At 47.0% G+C, this 16,681-nt stretch overlaps 2 protein-coding genes across 2 annotated transcripts in view; one reads left to right on the top strand and one right to left on the bottom strand.

Annotated features, from left to right (window-relative positions):
• LOC128701482 (inactive hydroxysteroid dehydrogenase-like protein 1) overlaps positions 1 to 16,681 on the top strand; it is a 375,829-nt gene that overhangs the window by 182,815 nt on the left and 176,333 nt on the right. The window lies entirely within an intron of this gene.
• LOC128701496 (uncharacterized) overlaps positions 1 to 16,681 on the bottom strand; it is a 186,708-nt gene that overhangs the window by 91,800 nt on the left and 78,227 nt on the right. Inside the window, exons 8-9 of the mRNA XM_070101522.1 lie at positions 15,640 to 15,810; positions 12,320 to 12,463 (exon numbers count right to left, since the gene is read on the bottom strand). Of these exons, the coding sequence (XP_069957623.1) occupies positions 12,320 to 12,463; positions 15,640 to 15,810 (315 nt within the window). The remainder of the gene's footprint in view (positions 1 to 12,319; positions 12,464 to 15,639; positions 15,811 to 16,681) is intronic.

Genomic DNA, 16,681 nt, shown 5'->3' with positions numbered 1-16,681 from the left:
AATGTGTGACCACACTAAGACATTGGAATGTGTGGTCATTACTCAAGACAGTGGAATGTGTGGTCATTACTCAAGACAGTGGAATGTGTGGTCATTACTCAAGACAGTGGAATGTGTGGTCATTACTCAAGACAGTGGAATGTGAGGTCATTACTCAAGACAGTGGAATGTGTGGTCATTACTGAAGACAGTGGAATGTGTGGTCATTACTCAAGACAGTAGAATGTGTGGTCATTACTCAAGAGAGTGGAATGTGTGACCATTACCCAACACCGTGGAATGTGTAGCCATTACTCAAGACAGTGGAATGTGTGGTCATTACTCAAGACAGTGGAATGTGTGGTCATTACTCAAGACAGTAGAATGTGTGGTCATTACTCAAGAGAGTGGAATGTGTGACCATTACCCAAGACCGTGGAATGTGTAGCCATTTCTCAAGACAGTGGAATGTGTTGCCATTACTCAAGACAGTGGAATGCGTGGCCATTACTCAAGACAGTGGAATGCGTGGCCATTACTCAAGACAGTAGAATGTGAGGCCATTACTCAAGACAGTGGAATGTGAGGTCATTACTCAAGACAGTGGAATGTGTGGTCATTACTGAAGACAGTGGAATGTGTGGTCATTACTCAAGACAGTAGAATGTGTGGTCATTACTCAAGAGAGTGGAATGTGTGACCATTACCCAACACCGTGGAATGTGTAGCCATTACTCAAGACAGTGGAATGTGTGGTCATTACTCAAGACAGTGGAATGTGTGGTCATTACTCAAGACAGTAGAATGTGTGGTCATTACTCAAGAGAGTGGAATGTGTGACCATTACCCAAGACCGTGGAATGTGTAGCCATTTCTCAAGACAGTGGAATGTGTTGCCATTACTCAAGACAGTGGAATGTGTGGCCATTACTCAAAACAGTGGAATGTGTGGCCATTACTCAAGACAGTAGAATGTGAGGCCATTACTCAAGACAGTGGAATGTGAGGCCATTACTCAAGACAGTGGAATGTGAGGCCATTACTCAAGACAGAGGAATGTGAGGCCATTACTCAAGACAGTAGAATGTGTGGTCATTACTCAAGACAGTGGAATGTGTGGTCATTACTCAAGACAGTGGAATGTGTGGCCATTACTCAAGACAGTGGAATGTGTGGCCATTACTCAAGACAGTAGAATGTGAGGCCATTACTCAAGACAGTGGAATGTGAGGCCATTACTCAAGACAGTAGAATGTGTGGTCATTACTCAAGAGAGTGGAATGTGTGGTCATTACTCAAGACAGTGGAATGTGTGGTCATTACTCAAGACAGCAGAATGTGTGGCCATTACTCAAGACAGTGGAATGTGTGACCATTACTCAAGACAGTGGAATGTGTGGCCATTACTCAAGACAGTGGAATGTGTGGTCATTACTCAAGACAGTGGAATGTGTGGCCATTACTCAAGACAGTGGAATGTGTGGCCATTACTCAAGACAGTGGAATGTGTGGCCATTACTCAAGACAGTGGAATGTGTGGTCATTACTCAAGACAGTGGAATGTGTGGCCATTACTCAAGACAGTGGAATGTGTGGCTATTACTCAAGACAGTGGAATCTGTGGCCATTACTGAAGACAGTGGAATGTGAGGCCATTACTGAAGACAGTGGAATGTGTGGTCATTACTCAAGACAGTGGAACATGTGGCCATTACTCAAGACAGTGGAATGCGTGGCCATTACTGAAGACAGTGGAATGTGTGGCCATTACTCAAGACAGTGGAATGTGTAGCCATTACTCAAGACAGTGGAATGTGTGGCCATTACTCAAGACAGTGGAATGTGTGGCCATTACTGAAGACAGTGGAATGTGAGGACATTACTGAAGACAGTGGAATGTGTGGTCATTACTCAAGACAGTGGAATGTGTGGTCATTACTCAAGACAGTAGAATGTGTGGTCATTACTCAAGACAGTAGAATGTGTGGTCATTACTCAAGAGAGTGGAATGTGTGACCATTACCCAAGACCGTGGAATGTGTAGCCATTACTCAAGACAGTGGAATGTGTTGTCATTACTCAAGACAGTGGAATGTGTAGCCATTACTCAAGACAGTGGAATGTGTGGCCATTACTCAAGACAGTGGAATGTGTGGCCATTACTCAAGACAGTGGAATGTGTAGCCATTACTCAAGACAGTGGAATGTGTGGCCATTACTCAAGACAGTGGAATGTGTGGCCATTACTCAAGACAGTAGAATGTGAGGCCATTACTCAAGACAGTGGAATGTGTAGCCATTACTCAAGACAGTGGAATGTGTAGCCATTACTCAAGACAGTGGAATGTGTGGCCATTACTCAAGACAGTGGAATGTGTGGTCATTACTCAAGACAGTGGAATGTGTGGCCATTACTCAAGACAGTGGAATGTGAGGCCATTACTCAAGACAGTGGAATGTGTAGCCATTACTCAAGACAGTGGAATGTGTGGCCATTACTCAAGACAGTGGAATGTGTAGCCATTACTCAAGACAGAGGAATGTGTAGCCATTACTCAAGACAGTGGAATGTGTGGCCATTACTCAAGACAGTGGAATGTGTAGCCATTACTCAAGACAGTGGAATGTGAGGCCATTACTCAAGACAGTGGAATGTGTAGCCATTACTCAAGACAGTGGAATGTGTGGCCATTACTCAAGACAGTGGAATGTGTAGCCATTACTCAAGACAGTGGAATGTGTAGCCATTACTCAAGACAGTGGAATGTGTGGCCATTAATCAAGACTGTGGAATGTGAGGCCATTACTCAAGACAGTGGAATGTGTAGCCATTACTCAAGACAGTGGAATGTGTGGCCATTACTCAAGACAGTGGAATGTGTAGCCATTACTCAAGACAGTGGAATGTGTAGCCATTACTCAAGGCAGTGGAATGTGGGGCCATTACTCAAGACAGTGGAATGTGTGGTCATTACTCAAGACAGTGGAATGTGAGGCCATTACTCAAGACAGTGGAATGTGTGGTCATTACTCAAGACAGTGGAATGTGTGGCCATTACTCAAGACAGTGGAATGTGTGGTCATTACTCAAGACAGTGGAATGTGTGGCCATTACTCAAGACAGTGGAATGTGTGGCCATTACTCAAGACAGTGGAATGTGAGGCCATTACTCAAGACAGTGGAATGTGTTGTCATTACTCAAGACAGTGGAATGTGTAGCCATTACTCAAGACAGTGGAATGTGTGGTCATTACTCAAGACAGTGGAATGTGTGGTCATTACTCAAGACAGTGGAATGTGTGCTCATTACTCAAGACAGTGGAATGTGTGGTCATTACTCAAGACAGTGGAATGTGTGGCCATTACTCAAGACAGTGGAATGTGAGGCCATTACTCAAGACAGTGGAATGTGTTGTCATTACTCAAGACAGTGGAATGTGTAGCCATTACTCAAGACAGTGGAATGAGTGGCCATTACTCAAGACAGTGGGATGTGTGGCCATTACTCAAGACAGTGGAATGTGTGGCCATTACTCAAGGCAGTGGAATGTGTAGCCATTACTCAATACAATGGAATGTGTGGCCATTACTCAAGACAGTGGAATGTGTGGCCATTACTCAAGACAGTGGAATGTGAGGCCATTACTCAAGACAGTGGAATATGAGGCCATTACTCAAGACAGTGGAATGTGTGGCCATTACTCAAGACAGTGGAATGTGAGGCCATTACTCAAGACAGTGGAATATGAGGACATTACTCAAGACAGTGGGATGTGTGGCCATTACTCAAGACAGTGGAATGTGTGGCCATTACTCAAGACAGTGGAATGTGTGGTCATTACTCAAGACAGTGGAATGTGTGGTCATTACTCAAGACAGTAGAATGTGTAGTCATTACTCAAGACAGTAGAATGTGTGGTCATTACTCAAGAGAGTGGAATGTGTGACCATTACCCAAGACCGTGGAATGTGTAGCCATTACTCAAGACAGTGGAATGTGTTGTCATTACTCAAGACAGTGGAATGTGTAGCCATTACTCAAGACAGTGGAATGTGTGGCCATTACTCAAGACAGTGGAATGTGTGGCCATTACTCAAGACAGTGGAATGTGTAGCCATTACTCAAGACAGTGGAATGTGTGGCCATTACTCAAGACAGTGGAATGTGTGGCCATTACTCAAGACAGTAGAATGTGAGGCCATTACTCAAGACAGTGGAATGTGTAGCCATTACTCAAGACAGTGGAATGTGTAGCCATTACTCAAGACAGTGGAATGTGTGGCCATTACTCAAGACAGTGGAATGTGTGGTCATTACTCAAGACAGTGGAATGTGTGGCCATTACTCAAGACAGTGGAATGTGAGGCCATTACTCAAGACAGTGGAATGTGTAGCCATTACTCAAGACAGTGGAATGTGTGGCCATTACTCAAGACAGTGGAATGTGTAGCCATTACTCAAGACAGTGGAATGTGTGGCCATTACTCAAGACAGTGGAATGTGTGGTCATTACTCAAGACAGTGGAATGTGAGGCCATTACTCAAGACAGTGGAATGTGTGGTCATTACTCAAGACAGTGGAATGTGTGGTCATTACTCAAGACATTGGAATGTGTGGCCATTACTCAAGACAGTGGAATGTGTGGCCATTACTCAAGACAGTGGAATGTGAGGCCATTACTCAAGACAGTGGAATGTGTTGTCATTACTCAAGACAGTGGAATGTGTAGCCATTACTCAAGACAGTGGAATGAGTGGCCATTACTCAAGACAGTGGGATGTGTGGCCATTACTCAAGACAGTGGAATGTGTGGCCATTACTCAAGGCAGTGGAATGTGTAGCCATTACTCAATACAATGGAATGTGTGGCCATTACTCATGACAGTGGAATGTGTGGCCATTACTCAAGACAGTGGAATGTGAGGCCATTACTCAAGACAGTGGAATATGAGGCCATTACTCAAGACAGTGGAATGTGTGGCTATTACTCAAGACAGTGGAATGTGAGGCCATTACTCAAGACAGTGGAATATGAGGACATTACTCAAGACAGTGGGATGTGTGGCCATTACTCAAGACAGTGGAATGTGTGGCCATTACTCAAGACAGTGGAATGTGTAGCCATTACTCAATACAGTGGAATGTGTGGCCATTTCTCAAGACAGTGGAATGTGAGGCCATTACTCAAGACAGTGGAATGTGTAGCCATTACTCAATACAGTGGAATGTGTAGCCATTACTCAATACAGTGGAATGTGTAGCCATTACTCAATACAGTGGAATGTGTGGCCATTACTCAAGACAGTGGAATGTGAGGCAATTACTCAAGACAGTGGAATGTGTGGCCATTACTCAAGACAGTGGAATGTGAGGCAATTACTCAAGACAGTGGAATGTGAGGCCATTACTCAAGACAGTGGAATGTGAGGCCATTACTCAAGACAGTGGAATGTGAGGCAATTACTCAAGACAGTGGAATGTGTGGCCATTACTCAAGACAGTGGAATGTGAGGCAATTACTCAAGACAGTGGAATGTGAGGCCATTACTCAAGACAGTGGAATGTGAGGCCATTACTCAAGACAGTGGAATGTGAGGCAATTACTCAAGACAGTGGAATGTGAGGCAATTACTCAAGACAGTGGAATGTGAGGCCATTACTCAAGACAGTGGAATGTGCGATTATTGCTCCAAACACTAAATAATCAAAATTATACAAGTTAATGACAAAGTTAACTAAATATATTTTGAATACGAAGAGAAATCTCAACTGTTCGGGAGGCATTCCTGGGAGGCATTCCTGGGAGGCATTCCTGGGAGGCATTCCTGGGAGGCATTCCTGGGAGGCATTCCTGGGAGGCAGTCCTGGGAGGCATTCTTGGGAGGCATTCCTGGGAGGCATTCCTGGGAGGCATTCCTGGGAGGCATTCCTGGGAGGCATTCCTGGGAGGCATTCCTGGGAGGCATTCCTGGGAGGCATTCCTGGGAGGCATTCCTGGGAGGCATTCCTGGGAGGCATTCCTGGGAGGCATTCCTGGGAGGCATTCTTGGGAGGCATTCCTGGGAGGCATTCCTGGGAGGCAGTCCTGAGAGGCATTCTTGGGAGGCAATCCTGGGAGGCATTTCTGGGAGATATTCCAGGGAGGCATGCCTGGGAGACATTCCTGGGAGCCATTCCTGGGAGACATTCCTGGGAAGCATTCCTGGGAGGCATTCCTGGTAGACATTCCTGGGAGGCATTCCTGGGAGGCATTCCTGGGAGGCATTCCTGGGAGGCATTCCTAGGAGGCATTCCTGGGAGGCATTCCTGGGAGGCATTCCTGGGACGCATTCCTGGGAGGCATTCTTGGGAGGCATTCCTGGGAGGCATTCCTGGGAGGCATTCCTGGGAGGCATTCTTGGGAGGCATTCCTGGGAGGCATTCCTGGGAGGCATTCCTGGGAGGCATTCCTGGGAGGCATTCCTGGGAGGCATTCCTGGGAGGCATTCCAGGGAGGCATTCCTGGGAGGCAATCCTGGGAGGCATTCCTGGGAGGCATTCCTGGGAGGCATTCCAGGGAGGCATTCCTGGGAGGCATTCCTGGGAGGCATTCCTGGGAGGCAATCCTGGGAGGCATTCCTGGGAGACATTCCTGGTAGGCATTCCTGGGAGGCATTCCTGGGAGGCAATCCTGGGAGGCAATCCTGGGGGACATTCCTGGGAGGCATTCCTGGGAGGCATTCCTGGGAGGCATTCCTGGGAGGCAATCCTGGGAGGCAATCCTGGGAGGCATTCCTGGGAGGCATTCCTGGGAGGCATTTGTGTGAGGCATTCCTGGGAGGCATTCCTGGGAGGCATTCCTGGGAGGCAATCCTGGGAGGAATTCCTGGGAGGCATTCTTGGGAGGCATTCCTGGGAGGCATTCCTGGGAGGCAATCCTGGGAGGCATTCCTGGGAGGCATTCCTGGGAGGCATTCCTGGGAGGCATTCCTGGGAGGCATTCCTGGGAGGCATTCTTGGGAGGCATTCCTGGGAGGCATTCCTGGGAGGCAATCCTGGAAGGTATTCCTGGGAGGCATTCCTGGGAGACATTCCTGAGAGGCATTCCCGGGAAACATTCCTGGGAGGCATTCCTGGGAGGCAGTCCTGGGAGGCATTCTTGGGAGGCAATCCTGGGAGGCATTTCTGGGAGATATTCCAGGGAGGCATTCCTGGGAGACATTCCTGGGAGCCATTCCTGGGAGACATTCCTGGGAAGCATTCCTGGGAGGCATTCCTGGGAGGCATTCCTGGGAGGCATTCCTGGGAGGCATTCCAGGGAGGCAATCCTGGGAGGCAATCCTGGCGGACATTCATGGGAGGCATTCCTGGGAGGCATTCCTGGGAGGCATTCCTGGGAGGCATTCCTGGGAGGCATTCCTGGGAGGCATTCCTAGGAGACATTCCTGGGAGGCATTCCTGGGAGACATTCCTGGGAGGCATTCCTGGGAGGCATTCCTAGGAGACATTCCTGGGAGGCATTCCTGGGAGGCATTCCTAGGAGACATTCCTGGGAGGCATTCCTGGGAGACATTCCTGGGAGGCATTCCTGGGAGGCATTCCTGGGAGGCATTCTTGGGAGGCATTCCTGGGAAGCATTTCTGGGAGGCATTCCAGGGAGGCATTCCTGGGAGACATTCCTGGGAGGCATTCCTGGGAGGCATTCCTGGGAGACATTCCTTGGAGGCATTCCTGGGAGACATTCCTGGGAGGCATTCCTGGGAGACATTCCTGGGAGGCATTCCTGGGAAGCATTCCTGGGAGTCTTTCCTGGGAGACATTCTTGGGAGGCATTCCTCGGAGGAATTCCTGGGAGGCATTCCTGGGAGGCATTCCTGGGAGACATTCCTGGGAGGCATTCCTGGGAGGCATTCCTGGGAGGCATTCCTGGTAGGCATTCCTGGAAGGCATTCCTGGAAGGCATTCCTGGGAAGCATTTCTGGGAGGCATTCCTGGGAGACATTCCTGGGAGGCATTCCTCGGAGACATTCCTGGGAGGCATTCATGGGAGGCATTCCTGGCAGGCATTCCTGGGAGACATTCCTGAGAGGCATTCCTGGGAGGCATTCCTGGGAGGCATTCCTGGGACGCATTCCTGGGAGACATTCCTGGAACGCATTCCTGGGAGACATTCCTGGGAGGCATTCCTGGGAGGCATTCCTGGGAGGCATTCCTGGGAGGGATTCCTGGGAGGCATTCCTGGGAGGCATTCCTAGGAGGCATTCCTGGGAGGCATTCCTGGGAGGCATTCCTGGAAGGTATTCCTGGGAGGCATTCCTGGGAGACATTCCTGGGAGGCATTCCCGGGAAACATTCCTGGGAGGCATTCCTGGGAGGCAGTCCTGGGAGGCATTCTTGGGAGGCAATCCTGGGAGGCATTTCTGGGAGATATTCCAGGGAGGCATTCCTGGGAGACATTCCTGGGAGGCATTCCTGGGAGACATTCCTGTGAAGCATTCCTGGGAGGCATTCCTGGGAGGCATTCCTGGGAGGCATTCCTGGGAGGCATTCCTGGGAGGCATTCCTGGGAGGCATTCCAGGGAGGCAATCCTGGGAGGCAATCCTGGGGGACATTCCTGGGAGGCATTCCTGGGAGGCATTCCTGGGAGGCATTCCTGGGAGGCATTCCTGGGAGGCATTCCTGGGAGGCATTCCTAGGAGACATTCCTGGGAGGCATTCCTGGGAGGCATTCCTGGGAGACATTCCTGGGATTCATTCCAGGGAGACATTCCTGGGAGGCATTCCTGGAAGACATTCCTGGGAGGCATTCCTGGGAGACATTCCTGGGAGGCATTCCTGGGAGACATTCCTGGGAGGCATTCCTGGGAGACATTCCTGGGAGGCATTCCTGGGAGGCATTCCTGGGAGGCATTCTTGGGAGGCATTCCTGGGAAGCATTTCTGGGAGGCATTCCAGGGAGGCATTCCTGGGAGACATTCCTGGGAGGCATTCCTGGGAGGCATTCCTGGGAGACATTCCTTGGAGGCATTCATGGGAGACATTCCTGGGAGGCATTCCTGGGAGACATTCCTGGGAGGCATTCCTGGGAAGCATTCCTGGGAGTCATTCCTGGGAGACATTCTTGGGAGGCATTCCTGGGAGGAATTCCTGGGAGGCATTCCTGGGAGGCATTCCTGGGAGACATTCCTGGGAGGCATTCCTGGGAGGCATTCCTGGGAGGCATTCCTGGAAGGCATTCCTGGAAGGCATTCCTGGAAGGCATTCCTGGAAGGCATTCCTGGGAAGCATTTCTGGGAGGCATTCCTGTGAGGCATTCCTGGGAGGCATTCCTGGGAGGCATTCCTGGGAGACATTCCTGGGAGGCATTCATGGGAGGCATTCATGGGAGGCATTCCTGGGAGACATTCCTGAGAGGCATTCCTGGGAGGCATTCCTGGGAGGCATTCCTGGGACGCATTCCTGGGAGATGTCAGCCACAGCACCGTGTCTTCCTTTGCAGATGACACCCGAATCTGCATGACAGTGTCTTCCATTGCAGACACTGCAAAGCTCCAGGCAGACATCAACCAAATCTTTCAGTGGGCTGCAGAAAACAATATGAAGTTCAACGATGAGAAATTTCAATTACTCAGATATGGTAAACATGAGGAAATTAAATCTTCATCAGAGTACAAAACAAATTCTGGCCACAAAATAGAGCGAAACACCAACGTCAAAGACCTGGGAGTGATCATGTCGGAGGATCTCACCTTCAAGGACCATAACATTGTATCAATCGCATCTGCTAGAAAAATGACAGGATGGATAATGAGAACCTTCAAAACTAGGGAGGCCAAGCCCATGATGACACTCTTCAGGTCACTTGTTCTATCTAGGCTGGAATATTGCTGCACACTAACAGCACCTTTCAAGGCAGGTGAAATTGCCGACCTAGAAAATGTACAGAGAACTTTCACGGCGCGCATAACGGAGATAAAACACCTCAATTATTGGGAGCGCTTGAGGTTCCTAAACCTGTATTCCCTGGAACGCAGGAGGGAGAGATACATGATTATATACACCTGGAAAATCCTAGAGGGACTAGTACCGAACTTGCACACGAAAATCACCCACTACGAAAGCAAAAGACTTGGCAGACGATGCACCATCCCCCCAATGAAAAGCAGACATTCCTGGGACGCATTCCTGGGAGACATTCCTGGGAGGCATTCCTGGGAGGCATTCTTGGGAGGCATTCCTAGGAGGCATTCCTGGGAGGCATTCCTGGCAGGCATTCCTAGGAGGCATTCCTGGTAGGCATTCCTGGTAGGCATTCATGGGAGGCATTCCTAGGAGGCATTCCTGGAAGGCATTCCTAGGAGGCATTCCTGGGAGACATTCATGGGAGGCATTCCTAGGAGGCATTCCTGGGAGACATTCCTTTGAGGCATTCCTAGGGTGTACTCCTTGGAGGTACTTCTAGGGTTCAACCCTGGGAGGTACTTCTAGGGTGTACTTCTAGAAGGCACTTCAAATGTGCACTTCTGGCAGGAACTCCATGGAGGTAGATTGGTGCACTTCTGGCAGGCATTCTTGGGAGGTACTTCTAGGGTGCACTCCTGGGAGGGTGCACTCCAGGAACTGGAAGTAGGGTGCAGTCCAGGGAGGCCATCCTGGGAGGTATTTCTAGCGTGCACTCCTTTGAGGTACTTCTAGTGTGCATTCCTTCTAGGTACTCTCAGTTTGCACTCCTGGGAGGGATTTATAGTGTGCACTCCTTGGAGGTACTTCTATTGTGCACTCCTGCAAGATACTTTTAGTATGCACTTCTGGAAGGCTCTTTTGGGAGGCAATTCTGGGAAGCTCTCTTGGGAGGTACTTTTTGGAAGCACCTCTGAGAGGCACTCCTGGGAGGCACTCATCGGAGGCACTCGTGATACGTTCTTCTTGGGTGCGCTTCTTGGAGGCACTCCTTTGAGGTACTCCTAGGGTGCACTCCTGGGAGGCACTTGAGGGAGGCACTCCTGGTATCAGTTCTGGGAGGCACTTCTGGGAGTCACTTCTAGGGTGCACTTCTGAGAGTCATTCCTAGGGAGTGCTTTTGGGAGGCACCTCTTGAAGGTATTCCTGGGAGGCACTCCTGGGAGGTACTCCTAGGGTGCACTTCTGAGAGTCATTCCTAGGGCGTACTTTTGGGAGGCACCTCTTGAAGGTATTCCTGGGAGGCACTCCTGGGAGGTACTCCGAGGGTGCACTTCTGGGAGACACTCGTGGAAAGCACTCCTGGGAGGTACTCCTAGGATGAACTTTTGGGAGGCACTCCAGGGAGAAACTCCAAGGAATCACTCCAGTTAGACACTCCAGAGAGGCACTTTTGGTAAGCTCTCGCGGAGGCACCTCTGAGAGGTACTCCTGGGAGGCACTCCTTGGAGGTATTCCTAGGGTGCAATTCTGGGAGGCACTCCAAGGAGGCACTCATGTGAAGCACTCCTGGGAAACACTCCTGGGAAGCACTCCTTGGAGGCACTCCTGGGAGTCACTCCAGGGAGGCACTTCTGAGAGGCACTCATGGGCCCAAGACTGTTCAACTGCCTCCCAACATACATAAAGGGGATTACCAATAGACCCATGTGTGTCTTCAAGAAGGTGCTGGACAGGCACCTAAAATTAGTACCTGATCAGCCAGGTTATGATTCGTACTTCGGTTTACGTGGGGCCAGCAGTAACCTGGTTGATCAGACCCTGATCCACCCCGAGGCCTGGTCTCAGACCGGGCCGTAGGGGTGTTGACCCCCGAAGCGCTTTCCAAGTAAACTACAGGATTTCACTACAGGGAGACACCCAAGGGAGGCCCTCCTAGGAAGCACTCCTGGGAGGCACTCCTGGGTGGCACTCTTGGGAGGTACTCCTGAGAGGCACTCCTGGGAGGAACTGGTGAAGAACTGGCAAAAAACAGCATATTCTGTAAGGTTTGAAGACATTGTTAAATATTTAAATATTAAACAGAAACACTGTAACTTAAACCGGAAATCAGGAAAAGTTTCAGGAGCTCCCTCAACTTTGAATGAAATTCATAACAGTCATGAAAAAAAAACTTGAGTGGAAAAGTGAGAAAGTGAGAGCTTCAGGACATGGTTCATGAGTAAACAAAAATCAGAGACTGTATTTACCAGCATAAAAGTAAGTTGTAGGGAATTTAGTGTGATGAACATTAGTGAAAATTAAGAACAGAGTGAAGGACCAAGCGAATGCCTGCGGAACACCACTGCCAACTTTTCGGTAAGGATAAACTTGAAAATTTTGAAGATAATAGCAACGAAGAAAAGCTGTTTTAAAGACTGAGTGAAGATTTACCAAATAGTTCAATAGGTCACTCACACTTCAGTCACGGTATCCCAGTTTTGGAGGAGGAAGGACCAGGCTGCATCCTGTCCTGGGTCGCTCGCCGCCATGGAGCTGTACACTTCGAAAGCGTCGCTTTCTCTTAACTTCACTTCCGAAGAGAAGGTGATGTACAGATATCTGAGAGAGATAGTAACATCCTTAATTTATTATATATAAAACCTTCAAACTGCACGAGGGTTGAAGCAGCGTTTCACTCATATGCCACCAGCAGTATGAGTCACAACAGAGCTCACTATAATCCCTTCTTTAGGGAATAAAGTTAATTTTCTGTGGTGACTGGGGAGAACAAATTGTTAAGTGAGTGTCAAGATACGTAATGAAAGCAAGCCTTTGTTTTAGACGAATTTTTGCTGAGCATTATCAATTCTAGAGTAAATAAGTCGAGGCTCTGTTTAAATTTCTAGACTCAGATATAAAATACACAAACATGAAATATTACAAACGGTAGCTGAAAATAAACCAGTGAAGAAGTAGGACATAAACTGACAATGAATCAAAGCTAAAACACAAGAATATCCTAGAGATTTAGAGCAGCCAATGATATGGTAATCTGATCTGAACCCTCCAGTGTGATGTAAACAGAATAGATACAGAAGAAAGAAGCAGAAGAATCGGTCCTGTGCCTTAATAAGGAGCGCATGACACCGGCGCAGATCCGAGTGAAATATTAATGTAAGAGTGAACCCAGTTGGCTGATATCTTAGACACTTAGAGGTGACGAGTAGACAGAGAAGAAGCACCGCTTCCAGAATGGCAAAGTTACATATACATGAGGCTAATTTCTACCATAACAAAACGTAAAAAGTGAAGAAGAATAGTTCATAGACTTACTGCCAAATCCCATAAGGTTTCATTGCCTTGCTCAAAGCATTCGGGCTGTGGGAGAATAACACACACAGCAGTTACTATCATGATGTGGTCCAGTCACTCGATGAGCTGAAGACTTTAAATTAAAGATAGACGAGAAAAACAAACACAATAAACGCACAGTGGAATAAATACTCACGACTGTCAGCGAGCCGGGAAGTCAAGTGGCTACCTGAGATTTATAGCTCAGCAAATCACCTACTAAGCCAGAGTTTGTAGTGTGAGAGGGTGGTGGGCAGCACTAAAGTCAACAATCCTCCGAAACAAGCGCTTCAACGCTTAAACGACCAGCACCACAGTCATACTCACATACACACAAAATTATATACATATAAATGAACTTTTACTTCATCAATGTGTTCAGCTATAGTTCCTGGGTATAATGAAAGTAATAATCATCAGCTGCATGACCTCTTGGGCAGATGGAGGTACATTTTCTAAATCTCATAAGGTAGTTGAGCTGCAGCTCTCTTTACTGTTCAGGGTTTAAAAATCCGTATATATATGTTATGATACTAGTGAGTATCTCTTACAGAAGACTGCGATTATGGAATATGGAAAGTAGCTTTCTCACATCACGCAGCAACTGAAAAATATACAGTTATCTTTACATTTTGCCACATTGATTTGGCAACAGTTATTTTTATATGCTGAGATCAGCAGTGAGTTGACTAGCTTTGATTTAGAAGAGATTCTATTTTCCGTTGTGGTAACCGTTTTCTCTGCTATTCAGAGAAGTATTATGAATAGAAAACTGTAAATTTATACCTCACCTCGTATCATGCTTCTTGAGTGCTTTGAGGAACAGGAGGCTGTGGTTACCTGGAGTTTACCTGGAGAGAGTTCAGGGGGTCAACGCCCCCGCGGCCCGGTCTGAGACCAGGCCTCCTGGTGGATCAGAGCCTGATCAACCAGGCTGTTGCTGCTGGCTGCACGCAAACCAACATACGAGCCACAGCCCGGCTGATCCGGAACTGACTTTAGGTGCTTGTCCAGTGCCAGCTTGAAGACTGCCAGGGGTCTGTTGGTAATCCCCCTTATGTGTGCTGGGAGGCAGTTGAACAGTCTCGGGCCCCTGACACTTATTGTATGGTCTCTTAACGTGCTAGTGACACCCCTGCTTTTCATTGGGGGGATGGTGCATCGTCTGCCAAGTCTTTTGCTTTCGTAGTGGGTGATTTTCGTGTGCAAGTTCGGTACTAGTCCCTCTAGGATTTTCCAGGTGTATATAATCATGTATCTCTCCCTCCTGCGTTCCAGGGAATACAGGTTTAGGAACCTCAAGCGCTCCCAATAATTGAGGTGTTTTATCTCCGTTATGCGCGCCGTGAAAGTTCTCTGTACATTTTCTAGGTCGGCAATTTCACCTGCCTTGAAAGGTGCTGTTAGTGTGCAGCAATATTCCAGCCTAGATAGAACAAGTGACCTGAAGAGTGTCGTCATCATGGGATATATGTAACCTATCCTCTGCATCACACACATTCTTTCACTGCTGAAAATACAGCGAAATAATGGGTGACTGATGAAGATATCTTTATCAGAGAAACTTAACTGTTCGCGCAGTAGAATTTTTTTATCGCATGTATCTTATATTTATATTTTTTTCCGTTGTAATATGTTATAATTATTTATATTTTTTGATTGATAGAGGACAACCTAACCTAACCCAGAAATTTGCTGCAAACCATATGTAGGAACTCTTTATAGATTTTTATGGGAGCTAAGAGGATGTGTTGATGTGTGTTGCTTGTCTCGAATGATGCAGTGGTCTATATACATCCAGGTTCCTCAGCAGAGGCTCTAACTTAGCAACCTCTCAAGGAAGGTTCCTTGATGTTGATGAGGGGCTCTTGATTTAGGAAATTGGATCTGTGCTCCAGTTCCCGAATTAAGCCTGAATACCTTCCACATCCCCCCCCCCCAGGCGCTGTATAATCCCCCGGGTTTAGCGCTTCCCCTTGATTATAATAATAATAATAATAATCTAACTTAGCAAACAAACTGAGGTTTCCCATTCCATTGGAATTAAAAAACTTTTATACATCAGCATTTAAAGTCTTTTAAACTTACTTTGAACTTATTGTTCGTTTAGCATAATAGACTTCCAACTGGTTGTCTGGGATTGTTTTATAAACCAAACCGAGAGAGAAAAAAACAGAAATAAATGCATACAAGCAAGTGCAGAAAAGAATAAATACTCATACACTGCAACATATAATGTAATATGCATTAAAACTGGTATGAGTGATATTAAAAACCTTTCCAAAGTTGTATCTCATTATTAAACTGATGGAGTATTACCATCTCTTCATTGCATCATCGGCTGGTAAAAGAGAGTTGAATATTTCCTCTAGTTATCAGATTTGCTACAATAAGCCATTTTTGTATTAGCTCCACTCATTACCAACTCCTTTAGTAAGACTTACCCAGCCTTGACCCAGGGGTCTTTGCTGCAGCTGAGTGCCAGTATAATCTGGTCCTTGTGTTTGTCATCTTTGGTCTGGAAATATCGTTGCCAGGCAAACTGCCACTCCTTCTTTCCGCCGTTGGCAATGGCTGTGCAATATACGATCCCCCTCACCTCATGTGTCACACTTCTGCAAATATCAAAAAGAATATTGTAACAAAATCCTAAAGCTATTTTTTTAAGAAAAATATTACATTACAGAGCAGGCCTGGTCACAGACCGGGCCGCGGGGGCGTTGACCCCCGAAACTCTCTCCAGGTAAACTCCAGGTAAACAGGAGGCTGAACCTTTTACAGACTTCACCTAAGCCAATCTAACTCTTTTAAGATGTATAACAACAGTAACAACCGCTGGTTATAATGTGGGTGTTGGTGTACAGAATATTATGCACAACAATATATATCCTAGTAATAATTTACATGAGATTAACTAAGCTATATATGGCTATTCACGTCTATCATCTAAGACTGAGTCTTTAAGTTGCTATTAGTGAATAAAATACTGATAGTCACAGTCTCAGATTAGTGACAAACTATTTCATAATTAAAAGTAATTCAAAACCCCAGGAAAAAAAGACGAGAGGACAGCTGCAACTTGTTAGGAATACAAAAAAAGTTGCTAAGTTATAAATACTTTCTTTTCATCTTTAATGTACAATAAACAGCAGAAGTTCTTGTGTTTAAAACTATTAAGAGTATGTAAATTTAATTAATAAATATTTTTTTTATTAAATAACGTAGGTATTTCTTTAAAATATATGGAAACAAGATACAAATTTAACCCTAAACTCATAGAAGCAGGTTGGTGCCCAGTGAGTGACTTGCACCAGAGACTGGGACACCAAAGACAGACAATGGTTATAAATGACCATAATTTTTAAAGGGGTGGACCAGTAAGCCAGCGGAAGGCCTCGGTCAGATGACCAAAAGCTCCAAAAAGGCGGGTCATCATCTGACTAAGACCCGCGTCAGGAAACATTTGTCCTGTTTCCTGACGAACCT

The sequence above is a fragment of the Cherax quadricarinatus genome, chromosome 78 (assembly GCF_038502225.1).
Source record: "Cherax quadricarinatus isolate ZL_2023a chromosome 78, ASM3850222v1, whole genome shotgun sequence".
Taxonomy (NCBI): Eukaryota; Metazoa; Arthropoda; class Malacostraca; order Decapoda; family Parastacidae; genus Cherax; species Cherax quadricarinatus.
Note: the sequence above shows the minus strand (reverse complement) of the source record. Positions and strands in the feature narration are given on the sequence as shown.